This window comes from Cygnus atratus, chromosome 19 (genome assembly GCF_013377495.2).
Source record: "Cygnus atratus isolate AKBS03 ecotype Queensland, Australia chromosome 19, CAtr_DNAZoo_HiC_assembly, whole genome shotgun sequence".
Taxonomy (NCBI): Eukaryota; Metazoa; Chordata; class Aves; order Anseriformes; family Anatidae; genus Cygnus; species Cygnus atratus.
In genome coordinates this window covers 10,104,000-10,117,856 of record NC_066380.1, presented here as the reverse complement: position 1 = coordinate 10,117,856, position 13,857 = coordinate 10,104,000, and the positions used below count along the sequence as shown (strand labels likewise).

The 13,857-nt window shown below is 51.0% G+C and overlaps 1 protein-coding gene across 1 annotated transcript; it reads right to left on the bottom strand.

Annotated features, from left to right (window-relative positions):
* Positions 1 to 381: 381 nt before the first annotated feature.
* On the bottom strand, positions 382 to 13,184 carry LOC118257104 (ectonucleoside triphosphate diphosphohydrolase 2-like). Its single transcript, XM_035564702.2, has 9 exons — positions 12,978 to 13,184; positions 10,722 to 10,839; positions 8,942 to 9,092; positions 8,055 to 8,214; positions 6,543 to 6,770; positions 4,982 to 5,251; positions 4,056 to 4,151; positions 3,009 to 3,140; positions 382 to 2,135 (listed from the first exon to the last, which is right to left on the bottom strand). The coding sequence occupies exons 1-9, from the start codon at positions 13,089 to 13,091 to the stop codon at positions 1,905 to 1,907; spliced, it is 1,500 nt and encodes a 499-aa protein (XP_035420595.1). The 5' UTR covers positions 13,092 to 13,184; the 3' UTR covers positions 382 to 1,904.
* Positions 13,185 to 13,857: the final 673 nt, after the last annotated feature.

The following is a 13,857-nucleotide window of genomic DNA, read 5'->3' as shown; positions in this document are numbered from 1 at the left end:
TCCAGAAACAGGAGGAATGAAGTCACAGAAATTTCCCCCCTGTCGCTGTCTACCTCATAACGTCATTTTTTTTTCTGTGCAGGCCTTTCTGAATCCCTTCTGCCCTATTCAGGCGGTTTGAGCAAAGAACACATCAAAGATGTTGACACATCTCTCATCAGCTAAATACCAGAAGCCAGGTTATCTAAAGTCATTTTCTGCCTGCCTGCTGCTGGGAAGAAAGTGCCTTCAGGGGTTCTCGTTGTGTACCCCGAAAGTACACAGCACAACAGCTCTTGAGTAAACAGTGGCAAAATCAGCATCCCCCATCCTCCTCTCTGAAACACTTTGTATTCACAATAAAAACCCTGCTTTGATCTCTTGCCAAGAATAACACAGACAGTGTATTAAAACATCTTTAATAACATGATATAATTAAAAATATCTAACGTGCAACTCAAAGAAATGAATATGAAGCTTGTTTCGATCTGTTTCCACACCCCTCCAAACTTGACTGACAGGTTACAAGCCTTCATTAGTTGACCTGAAAATTTATGAATACACCAATATTAAGAATCAGGAGGGTGATATATATGAGTTAGGAGCACAAAGGATTAATAACTGGGTTCGAAAGGATTTGGGTGCCGTGGTAGCTTTAAATATCCTGCAAGGCACATCATTGCATCTGTGAGCATTTAAATTTCTGTTTGAAGTGGTCTGAAATGAGTTGGAGGCACTTGTGCCTCGGGCTTTTAACAGCTTGTGTGTTTAAGTCTCTGAAGCAATATGAGAGGTGAACTCTAAATGCTGTAGTCAAAGGACATTTGTCTAAATCCATCCCCTTTTTCACGATAACATGGGGAATTTGTATAGTGCCTTGTGTTAGAAGAGCAGAGCAGACCAGAGGAGCTGGAATGACTGCCAAGTCCCAGAGGAATCCTAAGTATTGGATTATAAAGTAATTTTGGTCACAGTCTAACATGGAAGTCATTGGACTGGCAGTTGGGAAAGCTTCTGTTCCTGGGTCTGCTCTCGTCTAAAGGACAGTATTACACATCACATTCTAGAGGCAGTGAGACAAGCAGTTCAGTGCAAATGAATGAACTGGGGAACCTCAGGCCAGCATGCACCCGATTTTAACATGTGAGATTAAATGTGTTAATTTAAATCCTGATTAAAGTGTTTAAATTGACAATTTTAACCCTGAGATGCCAAGACTTAGCTGAAAGACAGGAACTCAGCTGCATGTCTGTGCCCTTCATTTCTCCTTTGATGTTGTGTATGTTTTGTGCGGACCAAGACCAAAACCCATTGCTTTTGAAGGATTCTCAGTCAGCTGGAGCATTCGCTGGAAGGGACGCATGGGTACTGTCACTAACACGGAAGGACAGGTCAGTAGTAGCAGGAAGAAAATAGAAGCTTTCTTTTCTGGAACATGCAAGCAAGTTGGCTGCTGTATTCTGATTGTATTTTAAGTCTGTTCCAGTCTTCGTTAGTGGAGACATTGCAGATATCTTCTCTCTTGTGGCCAGAGAAGACAGCACATCTATTCCAGTTATCACCTCTTCTAATTAGGTAGGATTATTCAATATTAACTTTGCAACAGTGCTCAGGGCCTGCCTCCTCAAGGGCATGTTTTCATTAGGTTGACACTAGTAATCTCAGTTGCAGCCCAAGCAAGATCTGCACAAACTGGTCTCATCTGGAGAACATATAGCTTGCCTTCCACTGGGAATCTCGGACTTCCTGCAGAGCAGGATCTATTTTCTCAATGTACAGTAGTGCAAATGGTAGCAGGCTGAAGTAAGGCACTGAGGCTCTTGAGTCCTGTAGGAAAATCGCTTGCATCCTCCAGTGAATTACACCGATGTGATTTCTGTATGTACCCTGTTACCTGCCCTCTGGCAAGAGTCCTGGAATAAGAGTCAGTTGTCGTCAAAAACACTGCTGTTCCTGTTACTGAAGCTGTTTTCCTTGACCATCACTCGGTATGAGATGCGCATGAAAGAGCCGGTGAGCAGCACAACGAAGAGGATAAGGAGCAAAGACCAGACACCTGGTTCGATCCCCTTGAGGAAGCTTGGGCTGTCCTGGGGGAGGGTGTTGGTGAGACTCAGCAGGTACCCAAGAGTCCAGCCAGATGATGTATCGCCAATCTATTGAAGTAAAAAGGAGGAGAGATCAGAAGAGAAGCAGACAGTGTGGAGCCCAGCTGTGCTTCTGTAAACAGGCCCAAGGCCTTACATACTTTATCTGAGACTGACACAAGGATTAGGCTGGAAGTGAGCGGCTCTTCCTCTCTTAGAGCACACTGACAGGCCTTAACTGCCCTGCCCAGCCTCACCTGGGGCTTCCTCCCACCCCCTGCCTGCTGGCCTTGGAGCTCTATTTAAGCTCTGGCCTGGGCAGCCGGCTCTCTCCTGAGGGATGCTGTAGGTGCATCTGTGTGCTGTTCTTTCTTCTGCTTGCTGACTGGTTTTCCCAGATAGGCCTCTGCTGTAAGCACCTTTGCTTGTGGTCCTATTGCCTGGGTGAATTTTAGGGTGGTGGTGTCAGTAGCTTGTCTGAGCTTGCTGGATGGATCCTGGACCTAACTCGTTACCTTGCCTTTGGCTGGCACCTTCCATGTGGCTGACTGAGCTGCTGTCACTGATGCTGCCCTGCTCAGGTACTAGGGAATGCGCCTTTGTCAGTGAGCTGAGGTCTTTTGGCTCAGGAAATATTATCAGCAGTTTGTCCTAAGCATTAAGTGGTGATGGAGCATCTCCCTTCCCCTGTTTATTAGATGTGGGTTCTTAAAGATGATACTGCATCAAATAAGGTGTTGGCCCTTCTGTTTTTCAGTGGGGGCAAGTGGAATCTTTAGCTCTCTGACATTCTTTCCTGCTTCTAAAAACTGTGAACTTATTTTGCAAAACTATGTTGCTGGAGAAACCTTGTTGGTTATGGCTTGTAGGACTGGGAGCAGACTGGCTTTACTGAAAGCATCCCTCCCTTGTAATTGGACATACCACGCTTAGGTAACTGACCTCTCGGAACGCAGTCTGAACAGACTTATCGAAGTCCAGCGTGTATCCCTTTGTACTGAGATGAAAGATGAAGACAGATACAACGCAGTAATCAGCAACTGTATCCAGGCTTGTCTGGGACTCCTGGACTAGCTGGTGTCGTTTCCAGAAGAAGAATGGAGGAAAAAAAGTAAATATTCAGTAGCTGAATTTCAGGCTTGCTACCCCCCCCCCCGCTTCCTGCTCTGGGACTGACTGCAGGACTGGAGGAAGGGGTTGTGTACTGCGCAGCCTGAAGCCATGCTTCCTGCACCCGCTGGGCTGTGGTCTGGGGATCAGTGCTACCTCTCGGTGCCTCTGTTCCCATCTTGTTAAAAGATCTGGCAGTTCAAAGAGCATCAGAACTGGCAGTCAGGTCTCAGGTTAACTGCTTGGTGTGATTTTCTGCTCTCTAATTAGGCCAAGCTAATGCTGCAGCCTTTCAGCAGAAGCATTAACAAGGCCTTTCCCTTCTATCCAGAAGAGAGGACTTCAGGGAACTGCTAATGGGACTTGCAAACCCTGTAGGAATTGGCCAGTTTAGATGTTGCTGTAGAAGGGACACTTGGTTGGTGTATGCTCAAACGAGGGTGGTGTCATAAGACACCAACTGAGGAAGAGAACTTCCAAATACCCCATGGCTTGGGCTGTGTGTGCCCAGGTGAAATGGGATATTCCCCAGAGTCTAAGCAGATGTGTCCCTTGCACTGAATGAGTGGAGGATAACAGGAAGACCAAGGTGATGTGCAGGAGTGAGTAGATGGGCTTCCTGTTTACTCCTTAATATGCAGTAGAAGGTATTTGCGACTTCTCATGGAATTAAGTACAGGTGTTGCCAGGAGTAGCAGCTGAGATTTGAGAGGAAGGAAAATAATGGAGCCTGTTTCCTCAAAGTATAAAAAAAAAATATATATATTTTCCCTGAGGAAGCCAATGACTTATGGCTCTGTTAGTCTGACCCATGTGTGCTTTTATAACATTGTCCCTTGCTTCCCACTATCCCTGTATGCTAAATTATTCCACAGTTACCTCTTTGACAGACATCCCACAAAGCTTGTTGACTGCCTGACCCAAGTCAGGAGAGCGTACAGATTTTCTCAGGAAGTCCATGGCCTCAGAAATCACCTGCAACGGCAGCAAAAATAATCATCAGGTGGGACTGTGCATCCTTGCCTGCAGCGTCTGTAGGAAGTAAGTGGCAGTAGGCATGGGGCACATTGCCCAGGTGCCCTCCCTATGCACTTGTGTTTGGTGGTTACAGTGCCTCTCTGGGTGTGAGGGAAACAAGAAAGATCTGTTGCTGTCTGGAGAAGGAAACAGGGATGAGTTTAGCTTGCACACGGCAGCCTTCCTGGCCCTTTGGATAAGTAGGCTAGTCCTTGTGCTCCTTGGCACTCTGTCTATTGGAGATGCAGCAGCAGGGAACTGGGGAGACTTCTCTAATTCCTCCCTCTGGGTGCCTTCTCTGAAATGCACTCAGTGTGCCTTAGGATCTTGCACTGGTCCTGGCTTAACAACCTAGTGACTCTGGACACTAGATCCAAGATCTCAGGTATAAGCACACTTGTGATGGAACACGGCTGGATGTTTGCTCAAAGTGAGAGAGGAACTTTAGTTTCACCAGGGACTTGATGTGGGAAGACCCGAGCATGCAGCCCTAGCCCTGCGGGATCATGCGAGCTCCTTTATGGCTCTGTGGAGCCCCCCACGTTTGTCTCACAAGCAGACATTGCCGAGACATGGGATGGGAAAGCCTTACCAGAGTTGTTGGTGGAAAGCCTGTGGTCCATTTTGGAACACCTTTGCCCCAACAGGAGTGCGTGTGTGGCGCTGGCCCTCTTGGCTAGCAGAGGACGCACCGTGGCTGTTCCCACTGTACTTATTAATGACCAAACTGGTCCCATTTCACGGGTTCCCAGTTCTAATTGCTTACCCCACTGTCAATGAGAACCCACCAGAAACCTGGTCTGCAAGGGCTTGACAGCACTGTTGAGGGAATGTGTGAGGAAGCTGCAGGAGGAGGAGTTGAGCAGGCTGTGCACGAGGGTCACGCAGGCAGACGGGTTGCTGGAGCCGGTGATGTTGAAGACCTCGTCAGGGCCAGGGACGTCCGATGCGTCGTCACTGACAGCACAAGGCCCTGCATGCACTGAATGCCACCGCACTTCCTGGGAGTAGGTGAGGGGCCAGCAGGGGTTAGACACAGTTTTAGCACTTCTCTGATCCTAGGGAGAGAATAAAACAAGGGCAGGGGCAGCAAGAGAGGAGGTTGGCATCCCAAGGCTTTATAGGAAAAGACAGTACAATACAATAAGGAACAGTTGAGGTTTTTTCCAACACCGCAGTGTTGTAATGGAGCAGGCAGGCTGGAAAAGGTTTGCCAAACTTTGTCTCAGTTATTCTACTGCAAGACCCAGATGCCACAGGGTCCCAGCTCCTGCTGAGTTCAGGGCAAGCTGCAATGACTGGGTCTGCTGTGGGAGGCTGAGGAGCCACAGCCACGGCCCTACCTGCTCTCTGGCCAGAAATACAATTTCAATGGATAAGGTATTCTTTCCACTTGAAAGAAAGGCTGTTCTGGTCTGCCTTCCAAACACGTTCAATTCCTCTTTTGTCCACGCTCACGAGTCTGGTCGCTGAAACCCTGGGTAATCCTGCTTGCATCAGGCAGTCAGCCAGGCCTGGGCAATTCACTGTTTCATGATGCTTCGGCCCTTGTGCTCCCCATTACCAAGGGTGACCTGGATGGCATCTGAATTCCCAATGCCAGTTAGCTGCTTGCCCGTGAGGGCATGAGGGGCTGTGGAAACCCCTGGAGGATTGGTGTTTTTCATCTCTAGGAGTTCCCCAGTACATTTGTGGTAAATGGGGCCCTCTGTGGGGCATCCAGGTCTCATATGAGGGTCTGCTCCCCAGAGGGAGGTGTGGCAGGGCACTGAGTAGCTTGTTTATGAAAAAATCAGTTTTGCTGGGGACAAGAATGATTCCTGAATTTGCATCAGATTGTGCCACCAGTCCCTGCAAGTGGGGAAAAAAGTTTGGAAGATTCAAAACACCTGCATGTTTTTAAAATGAAATACTGCTCTTTTAAAAAGTGCTGCAGAGTTGGTCAGCAGGACAGCAATATCCCGAACAGAAGGTCCCTGGTGGTTCCCAGGGGCTCCCCTTCTAGGATGGGGATCCAAGGGAAGTCTTTGCCTCTCCCCACCCTGAATGTGACCTTAGCACCTCTGGAGAGCAGCTTTGTGCTCGTGTATTAAGTAGGAAGCCAAGGAGTCTGCAAGTAGGAAACCCTGAACTGTGTGTCTGCTTGGAGGGCATCAGTTCAGGCATGGAGACAAATGCACTGGGATTTTTTTTTTTTTTTTTTTTTTTTAGATGATTGTGAACACACTCTGCAAAAGACTGGCTGACATTGCGCCCATTAGCAGCTACAACCTATGCAACTGTCACCCAGTGCAAAGGGTTGATATTATATCCGGGAGCCTCGCAACAGCCCTTCTGGCAGGTACTCACCTGTATGAGCATAGAGAGCAGCCTCCTGCGGAGCTGGTCCGTGCCATGGCAGGGGCAGTGATGGGTGTACACGTTGTGTGTCTGCCTGTACAGCTGCAGCCTCACTCCCTCCTTTGGCGCCTGGTTCCCTTCTTCTATCTTGGAGGTGAGCTGTGCTGAGGTTCCTCCCATGGACAGGACTCCTGCCATCCCCTTTCCGGAAGGGACCAAGTGTCCTCGCCAGTCATACTGACCCCAAAAGAACCGGAGAGGTTGGTTATTAGGACTTCTACATGGGGGTCGTGGTCAGATACAAGCACTAGTGCACAGAGAAAGCAGCTTCCTGGTGCAGTACAGCTGCCCCCCTCCACCCCCAGGACGTAAGGATGCTGAACTGCAGGCCTTGGAGGGAACAGAGGTGCCATTGCAGAACCACAGCCGTCTGCACAGAGCTTTCCACAGCCAACGAGAGCAAACAGGGCTCACAGCCTTGGATGGCTGCTCAAGGCAGTGGTCTCAGAAGGCAGGAGCAGGGGAGAGGATGGTGGTGGGGAATGAGAGGGAGGTCTCCAGGTGGGCAGTTACGGGCTTCAAGTGCTGCCTAGATGCTGAAGTGTTCCTCCTGTCAGAACCCTGTGGTTTCATCTCCTGCGGTCTTGCAGAACTGATTTTGGCAATGCTGAAGTTAGCAGTGCAGGCAGGAAAGCTCACACTGCAGGCGGTGCTCTGTCCCTGGCCTGGGGAGGCTGTGTTGCTGCCAGCAGGGCTAGCAATTCCCAAGCTAGTGCACGCTTGCTGCTGGTTTTCAGAACTCTGTTTCACTTCCCTGCTGTGGAGTTACTCAGCTGCTGTCTGGCCTGCCTTTGTTTTGCACTTTGAGTCTTTCTTGGGAGCCATTGGATTGAGAAGCCATGGAGGGAGCAAGGAAAATTTAAATGCACTTTTTTGTTCAGTGTGTGCCTTCTGAATACAGACCAGACGCCTATGCTGGGGACACCCAGCTGTACTCGTGCTGGCATCTCAATGAGAGGGACATTTATGGGCTTTTCCCTTGCTTCTCTGTCCCCAGGCTGTCCCCTGAGACAGATGGATCCTGGTGACAATTGCACAGCACCCTGCAGACATAGCAGCAACGCCTGTTCAACAGTGGCTCTGAGCTAGGACTGAAGGTCCCTGAACAGGGCAATGGAGTTCTTGTTCACACGCAGGACCAGGCTGTGTAAGGTTGTCTTTGTGAATGTCCTGGATGCGTTGTCCAAAAGCCTCACATCAGGGCAAGAACATGAGCGCATCCAGGCAAGGCTATGTTAGAGGCTTGGTCCCTCAGCCTGGTTTTAACCATCTCACATCATGTCCCCCCAGCCAGCTGGTGTTAGATACAACCCGCCTTCTCTAAAAGACAGTGCAAGCTGTGCTCAAGCATTGTTTCAAGTGCAGGGATTTTGAATGGTCCCTCCACTTGTCTCTGTTGCTGTTTGTTAATGGGAATTGCTCGGCTCAGTTCTGTACTTCCCAGGCAGGATCATCCTTTACCTTGAAGAAGTTCTCCAGGACATAGTTAACAGCAATCCAATTGAATGCTTCCTTGTCTAGACTGGACAGGATTTGTGCCCCCTGAAAGTCAAAGGGCGTTGACTTCAGGGCCACGGTCAGGGCTGCGAGGAGATCGTCAGAGAGGGTGGGATGGCTGAGGCTAGACAGAAAAGAAAAAAAGCAGGAGCAATTGTTGTTAGAGGGCTTTGTTGGGGCAGCCCACAGAGTGCACAGCTGCAGGACATCTGCTGCGCGCCCTGCTTTGGGTAGCAGCACCGTGAGGCACAACGATAATCCTCCTCCTGCTGCTACTTCCCTCTGCCCTCGCACAGTGCTGGTGGCACCAACAGCCTGCACAACGAAAACGCAGAGGGAAGGTTTGAGCAGCTGTGCCACCAGTCAAGAATCTGGGAGCTGCTACTGAGGGATCCTGTGGCCTTGCCACCAGACTCCAGACTTTACTTTTCCCCGATGTCTAAAAGGAGACAGAGGTCCCAGTAAGGTGACTGAGAACAGGTCCAGTATGTATAGTGAGGTGGACCTTCCCACCACTGCTCCCAAGCCGCTGCCAAGAAGCAGGCTCATGTGGATTGCCATTTAAACTAAAAACACTTCAGCTTCCAGACTGACAGACGTTTCCCCCAGCCCTGATTGTGAAGGTGACCAGTGGCAGTAGCAAGACTGTCGTCTTCATGGCTGCGTGGGGGGACAGGCTATGGACACAGCCATGGCATGCTCCCCTCGAGTACATGGGGAGCTGAAGAAGGTTTACCTGACCAGCAGATTAGGGATGAAACACTGCAGAGCAGACAGGGTGAGATTCATTTACAGACTGATCCACATGACGTGTGCTGATCTCTGGGTGTGGGTTTGCAACATGCACTCACTTCAGCTGCCTCGTGCTGGTGGTTGCTCCCAGGTAGAGGGGAGTTTGGCTGTGCTGCTCTGCCGGGATCATTTTCTGGGCCCAGTTCAAACATGTATCCAAGCTCTTCCCTACTTTCTGAGGAGAATCTGAGTAGTTGGAGATTCCTGGACCTGAGGATCAGGGGAAAGAATGGAGTTTTCTGTGGGAAGATGTGGGAGAAGTGAGAACTGTTACTAGAGAGCGTGCTGTCCTTCAGGACATGCACAAAGCCAGGACCTGTCACAGGTGGAACAAAGGAGCTCTCCCACTTCTTCCATCTCTCTCTTCTGGGAGCAAAATGGTGAATACGTAAATAGCAAATTACATTAATCTAATCCCAGCTGTGCTGCTAAGATACCCTGTAAATGACCATGCGCCAGCCACATGACTGCTGCAACAGCTGAGGCTGTCTCAGCTCAGAGGGAAAAATTTAACTGCTATAAAAGATAAGCAAAGGGCACGCTGCCACGCAGGCAGCATCGAAACTGATGTCATCTCCTTCCTCCATCCACTTCCTTCTGTGTTGGCGGAGGTGGCTTCTGAACCAGATATCTAACAGGACACCTCTGCTCTAGAGGAAGCTGGTGCAGCGCAGACAGAAGCTGTGTGCAAGCCTTGACTCATCTTTCCAGCGAGATTCAATGTGGTCTGAAATGTTGGTTTTGAACAACCACCCAGAAGAAGCCTTGCTTCCCCGTCCTCTGGCCCTCTTGCCTTGCTGGCTGTGTGTCTCCCTCCCCAGGGGCTTTGCTCTCCTGGGCCCCGTATGGAGCTGAGCTGCAGCCTGCCTGTGGCCACTCAGACAGCGACCGTGCTGCCACGCAGACCAAGGGCTGCCTCTCACCTGTGGAAAGGGACCTGCAGACAAGGAATTCTTGCTGCTGCTGACACCCTGCTGCAGCAGCTTCAAGTAAGTGTTCAAGCATGGAGCTATGGTTGGTTTTTTAACCCAGCCTGTGACCGTGGCAGCAGTCAAGACAAACACAAGGTTTCAGGGAGCCCTTAGTGCATCGTCTGTATGTGGTTTGTTTTGCTAGCAGTCGGCAAGAGCATCCCTTCCCTGCTTGTTGTGAGGCTGCCCTGCTACTGAGAGTTCAGGGCTTCCCAGCATCTTGCTGTAATCATGCTTCAACATCAAAGCAAGATTTAGAGATAGGGAAGAAAAAACCCAAGCGCATTAAAGCACAAAACTCTTTTAGCTGGCACCTGTGGGGTTTAAGCGACCCGAACTACTGAGGAATACCCCAGTATTCTCCAAAATGTGACACCTAAAGCCAAGCTGAACTCATACTTTTGGTATCAAAGGGGTTGGAGCCCTCATGCCTCTTGTTGTGGAGCTACACCACTCACTGCCCAGAGTACAGCTGGGAGGAGGAAGAAGTTACCAGGAATCGCCCTGCAGCCAGACTTGTCTCCATTGCTGCTCACCATCTCCCCCAGGTGAGAACCTCAGCAACCTTGGCTCGTCCACTGACCCACGTGGATGTCGGAACCACCCCTCGGTGTGCTCCCCCAGCTGCAGCAGGCCACCAAAGCTGTCACCTGCTACTGCAGAGTGCTCTGACACCCACCTCTGTATGGATAAATCTGCCCACGCTGAAAATAAGCAGCCTGCGCTTCACTGTTGCCAACATTTCAGTGTTCAGCTGGATGATACAGGAGCTGAGGAAACTGCAGCAGTGGACCACGCGCAGACCTCTCTGTTTTGTTCCATCCCATGCTAATCCCAGAGCCCAGCAATCATGGATCAGGTATCTTACCTTGCACGACACAGGAATTGCATTCTGTGATCACCCCGGTCTTGTTTGCCTTGGTAGTGGTCCACTGGTAGATGAACAGGATGGTGCGCGATGGGCCAGCATCCAGAACAACGCCATACTGGAAAACCCCAAAAGCATTCTAGATAAACACTGAATACACACTTCTTTGTTATTGTAGGGTCGCTCATTGTTTTGTAGGTACTCTGGGTCACCCATGGGCCTACGCAGCAGCATTTGATTTAGCTTTTTACATTCAAAGAAGGAGTGAAGGCAGAAGATGATGTTCATTTAGAGTGAAGCATCTGCATTTCTGAATATATACACAAGGAGCAGCAGAAGTGGAGAAACACCCAGAAATACATGATTTCTATAGCGGCATGCTCTGTAGTTGTTCCTGAAACCAGGCAGAGGGCTTCCATGGCAAGCTGAGCCATCTGGAGCTCGGGAGAAACAGGTCCTAGTGCGTTGGGAGACAGAACTATACAGTTTCTCAGCTGAATCTGGGACTCAGGCTGCTGCTGGGTTAATATGTTAGAGAAAGAAGGTTTTCATGCAGAACTCAGAGGGCTGTGGCTTTCTGCTGATTCTAAGGAACCCGAGACTTACTTCCCTGCTGGAGATAGTGCAGCATGGGTTGGGTTTGCCCTGATGTGTGCCAGATCTGTTGGAGCTGCAGCGTAATCGGACTAACCATCGCATGCACTGTCCGACGCAGCCGTCCCATGGAGGCTGAGATGATGTCTTGGCAAAAACAGCAGCAGCCAGCGCGAGATTTTTCAACACCTTGTGCACTGTCATATTTCTCCTATTGCCTAGTAGTGTGGCTGAGGGTTTTCTTAGTCTCTTTGCAGCCCAGGGTCTGGTCTGTTCGCCACTAATTGAACTTTACTGAGCTGCACCTTGTACGTGAGGGTTAGGAAAGGAGAGACCACAGGGGTACCCTGCAGTGCAGCTCTCAAAATGCCCTTAAAATAGCACTCGTGCTAGCCTAGGGTATCGCTTCCCCATTCCACTCTGGGACATCTACACAGGAAAGCAGTGTAGGAGATCTGGGAGGTATGTGGTAGTGCGTGGTCTAAGCTGCATCTTCTACAGAAATATTCATAGCTGTGACTGAGTGGGAGGAGAAAGCTCTGGAGAGGCCTCTAGAGAGGCTGGTGCTTGCACCGTCGGAAGGGTTTTAGCAGAAGATGGAGCCTGGCTCAGCCCTGCATGCTGCCAGCCGCCTGCGCCCTTTCTGGGAGCTCCCGGGCTCGGCGCCGGGGCTGGAGCTGGTGCAGCTGGAGCCCAAGCAGAATGCGGAAGGGGGACGCAGCTCCCTGCCCGAGCCTGCTGGCATCCTCCCACACGAGTGACAGCTCGTATTTCTGGCAGGGACATGTCAGCTGCCGCAGGAGAGGAGGAAACAAATGGTCTTGGTGGAGAAGCCGGGATTTTTCCTCCCTCACAAAATGAGAGAGCGCTGCTGGGAGCGCAAGGCCGGGGAGAAGATTGCTGCGTTAGTGCCACAGCTCAACATCAGGGAAGGAAAGAGCTGCTGGCAAAGCACGGAGTAACAGGGTTTTTTTAATCCAGTTTTGTTTGAGAAGCCTGGGGGAGGATAGTGTCTCTAAACTTGTAGGTTAGGCTAGTTCTGAATAAACCACAGTGTGTGACTAAGCACACCTCAGCAGCTTTGCATCAAGAAGCACAGGCAGATCTGACTGCTGTGTATGGCAGGCTGGATCTTCAGCTGAAATCAAGAGGGGAAGGGACAGAAGAGAAGTAGGAGAGAAAACCCTACCGACTTCCAAGAGGGACCCAGCTCTTTCCCTCCACTGAAACCACGGCCCCTTGCTGCTGTGGGGTGGCTCCTGCTGGGGGCTGCCTCTGCGAGCCCGCACGGGGCATTTCTGCTGGCTGATGGACGATGCTCAGCCGGCACCTCCCCTCACCAGCTGGGCACCTGGACCCAAGGGCTCGGTTTGGTTTTGGTTGCAAAAGCTACGCTATGCTGAAGGATGCTCTCCCATCCTCACAGCCTTGTTCTGGTCCATGCTTTGTTGTTCCATGCTAGGAATTTAGTAGCACAATGAATGTAAAAAGCCACAAAACACCAGTTTGTAGTTTAAATGCCTGGTTTGCACCAGGGAGAGGCACAAGGAAACAGGCAGGTTCTCCTTAAGCAGCAGCCCCGTAGCCAAGGGTAGCGTCCTCTGCTTATTGCCCCGCTTGACCCCTGGTTTCGCCACCCCTGCCGGAGCCATTCGCCCTTACCTTGGTCCTGAGCGGGGTGACGGGCACGTCTTTGGTGGAGACGCAGAGCAGCACGATGCCCGTCAGTCCCGCTACGATCACCAGCCAGGGGGGAAGGAGCTCACGCCAAGACATGAGGCACTTTTCATCAGAGAGTCAAAGAGGAAGCAGAGGAGCAGCGAACGCGAGCCCACATCTGACAGCAGCTGCTTTCTACGGGCTTTAAAAAGAGGAGAAAGGCGGGGCCAGGGCCAGGCTCTGGCTTCAGCCCAGCCCCAAGCCACAGGGACCACGAGGAGCGCGTGGGCCAGGCTGCGATGGGCCGGGCAGCGTGCCCTTCTGCCGGCCACGCACGCAGTAAGTGCAACCACAGCTTCGTGCGATTCCGGTGCTCGCTTGGCAGAGGCATCGCCACAATCTCGAAACCGCCCCGGGTGGTGGTGTTGAGGGTAAACAGAAATGCGGGGTGAACTCTCCTGTTTAATAAGCAGAAAGCAGGCAAACTCATCGCTTTGGTATTCTGCGCCTGGCAGTGCTAGCAGGAGCTGCCAAAATTAGAAATGGGGAAACTCCTCGTGGCTGGGTTTCCTTTTCATCCGAGGGCCGTGCTTGGCTCTGGTGTGGACCTGGGGTGCTCCCTGCAAAGGTGCCTTCATCTGCAATGGGGCAGAGCACTGGCATGCTGCCTCCAGACTTCTCGTGGTACCTCATCTGCACCCAGGTGGCAGCTGAGACGGGAAAACATCTGCATTTTTCAGTTTCCACACACAGGAGGCTCTGGCTGGCTTGCTCCTTGCCGTGGGTGGGAGGCAGCCGGGGCTGCTCAGGCCGTTTGGCCTCCAGGCCAGTATCAGCATCAGTGCCTGCATGCCCCTTCCCAACGTCTCCATCGGAAAGACAG

Coding starts and splice junctions, on each gene's coding strand:
- LOC118257104 (XM_035564702.2), bottom strand. CDS start 13,091: ATGTCTTGGCGTGAGCTCCTTCCCCCCTGGCTGGTGATCGTAGCGGGA. Junction 9,093..10,721: donor CAATTCCTGTGTCGTGCAAG/GTAAGATACCTG, acceptor CCTGATCCTCAG/GTCCAGGAATCTCCAACTAC. Junction 6,771..8,054: donor TCCTGGAGAACTTCTTCAAG/GTAAAGGATGAT, acceptor TTTTGGGGTCAG/TATGACTGGCGAGGACACTT.